Here is a 2,844-nt window from a genome sequence, read left to right on the forward strand (position 1 = left end):
TTCGGTACGCGGGCCTCTCACTGTCGTGGCCTCTCCCGTTGCGGAGCACAGGCTCCGGACGCGCAGGCTCAGCGGCCACGGCTCACGGGCGTAGCCGGTCCGCGGTGTGTGGGATCCTCCCGGACGGGGGCACGAACCCGTGTTCCCTGCATCGGCAGGCGGACTCTCAACCACTGCGCCACCAGCAACCTCCCATCTTTAAGTAAAAAGTTTTCTCAATGACTTTGCCATCATTTATAAATACCACACTCCCACATCCCCAGCCTTTGCAATCATTCTTCTTGCCATTGTATCTAGATGCTCATTTACTTCTCAGGTCTGAAAATGTAATTACGAGCAATATGACTCCAGCAGAGATAATTTTTGAAACTGTTATTAAGATCAAGTGCTACTCTGATGATTAGGGTATGTTTGATAACCAGAAAAAGAGAAACATGTTCTTGGGGATGTGCCACCATAGCGTGCTTTGAGTCACAACTGCAGATTTGTTTCACAGCTACAGGACAAGTTTGAGCATCTTAAGAGGGTCCAACAAGAGGAGACGATGAAACTTGAGGAGGAGAGAAGACAATTGGAAGAAGAAATAATAGATTTTTATAAAATGAAGGCTGCCTCTGGAACATTGCAGACTCAGGAGTGTACCAATATAAGGAAGGACAAAGATCGTAAGAAATAATCCTCTCTTTCCATCTGTGTGTCATGGAGCCCTATCACTCTCAATCCCATCTTCCTGTGAGATTTTTCTCATAGCACTAATTCTGATTGAAATTATACTAAGTTTTAAAATCTGTTTGCTTATTGTATATTTTCTCCAACTAGAATGTGAACTCCTTGGGAGTAGGTACCTTGACCATCTTGTTAAATGTTCTGTCCTCAGTGTTTAGAACAAGAGTAGCACAGAATTAGCAGTCAATAAATATTTGCTAAAATGAAAGAAAATCAAAGAATTATATAGCACAGTGTGAAAAGTGATTAGCTGTTGAAATTCTTTTACTATAGCCCTACTTGTGGCTCCAGGGACCAAGTGTATATATACTATTTCATATCTAAATAGAAGTAGGGGATTTGTTGGCATAAAATATTATGTTATAAAAGGCTAATTCTTATGCTGATATTCCTTAACAAATTCTACTGATAATAATTTCTTGATAGTTTTTATTAAATAAAATATTGTTTCTGATTGGAACTCTTAGGCTTTTATGTTAGACCTTGTAAAACTAATATTGGAATAAATCTTGAAAAGTTAGGGAGAGCCAGAAAACAGTGGGAAACCATGAGTAACATTTGGATGATAATATTACACCTTACATATTTGGGGTATATGTTAAAACTAAAGTTATCAAATAAAGTGGACTTTTTTTTTGCCATTTCAAAATTTTCCTTCTGACTATATATCCTGATTTTCCACATTTACAATGTCAGTTCACCTATGTGTGTGGCTGACTCACCGTGACTCATTCTATGAAAGTACTACCGTTGAGGGTCTGTATATATTTACTCCAGCTACATCTGGCATAGTTCATGGAATTTTTCTCACGTCCCTAAAAGAATAAATTTTTCTTCTGTTGTAATTTTATTACTGCATTCATTTCAAAGGCAGCATTTTTTTTCAGGGTATCAGGGTATTGTGATTTTTGCCTCAAAATATTTGAGAAAATATAATCTGATTTATAATACCTTTACTTCTTGAAAGTTTTTTTTTTTTGAAAAATACAGGGAAAGGGAGGTATATCCACAATGATTTTTATATATGTTATTAAGTCACCTTATGATTTTATCATTTGGGGGAAGACTGAAGTCCACTATGTGAACTTTTAATGGAAACTCTACAAGTACCAGGATCTTTGTTTTGTTCACTTATGAATTCATCCCTAGGCCTAGAACAGTGCCTGGCACATGGCGGTAATTGTTCATTGAATAAATGAAAACAATAATAGTACATTAGCTATATTATATGCATGGATAGTTTAATTTATATCATTGACTTTTAGAAGATAAACAATTAGTATAACATTATTGCTTTTCCACATGCTGGTGAATTATACAACTAAGGGATTTTCATCTTCTCATTCTCTCAACATAATCCAGTGTTATTAAAATTTGAGTCACCAATGTTGTTACACATATAAAAAACTGTAATGTTAGCCTTGCAAAAGTGCATTTATAAAATGCACTTGGTTGCATCTGAGAATGGACCCTTTAGGTAATAATGTGATAGTCCATAGTTTCTTTTAGAGAAAGGAAAGATTCACCCTAAATAAACGATATGGTTTTTCTTTCCACTTCTTTTCCAAAGATATAAAACAAGTTATGATTTAGTAGTTTATAAAGCATACATTTGGTCATTAAATAATGGTTTTATAAAATAGTATTTTTTTCCTATATAGCTTTTAACTATATGAATAAAATTATTTTTCTCTTTCAGATCCACTTTCATGTTAAACAGAGGTTCCAGATTTATGTAGCACAGAAAGTTTTAATAAGTCAGCATTACTAAAAACTTATAAGTATACTTTACTTTTCCTTAGAGATTTTATTTGCTAGATTATTTATTTGATATTAATGTAAATTGTATTTTTAAAATTTCAGTTTCTACTTGATCATGGCTAGTAATACACATTCCAATGATTTTTATACATTTATCTTATATTCTGTAACCCTTCTAAAACTTGTTAAATTCACTAATAAGTTGTAATAGGTTTTTTTGTAGATTTATTTGAATTTCCTAGCTACATGATTATTTGGTATCTGAGTGAAAGCCATTTACTTTTCCAAATTTTATGTCTTTTATTTTCTTGCCTTACTTAATTGACTATGACTTTTAGTACAATGTTGAGTAGAAGT

The 2,844-nt window shown here is 33.9% G+C and overlaps 1 protein-coding gene across 1 annotated transcript in view; it reads left to right on the plus strand.

Annotated features, from left to right (window-relative positions):
* Positions 1–1,228, plus strand: part of SEPTIN14 (septin 14) — a 41,206-nt gene extending 39,978 nt beyond the window's left edge. The window contains exon 10 of the mRNA XM_024744443.1: positions 497–1,228. Coding sequence (XP_024600211.1) covers positions 497–676 — 180 coding nt within the window. The 3' untranslated portion in view covers positions 677–1,228. The remainder of the gene's footprint in view (positions 1–496) is intronic.
* The last annotated feature ends 1,616 nt before the right edge of the window (positions 1,229–2,844 follow it).

Source organism: Neophocaena asiaeorientalis, unplaced genomic scaffold (genome assembly GCF_003031525.2).
Source record: "Neophocaena asiaeorientalis asiaeorientalis breed wild unplaced genomic scaffold, Neophocaena_asiaeorientalis_V1.1 scaffold91, whole genome shotgun sequence".
NCBI lineage: Eukaryota > Metazoa > Chordata > Mammalia > Artiodactyla > Phocoenidae > Neophocaena > Neophocaena asiaeorientalis.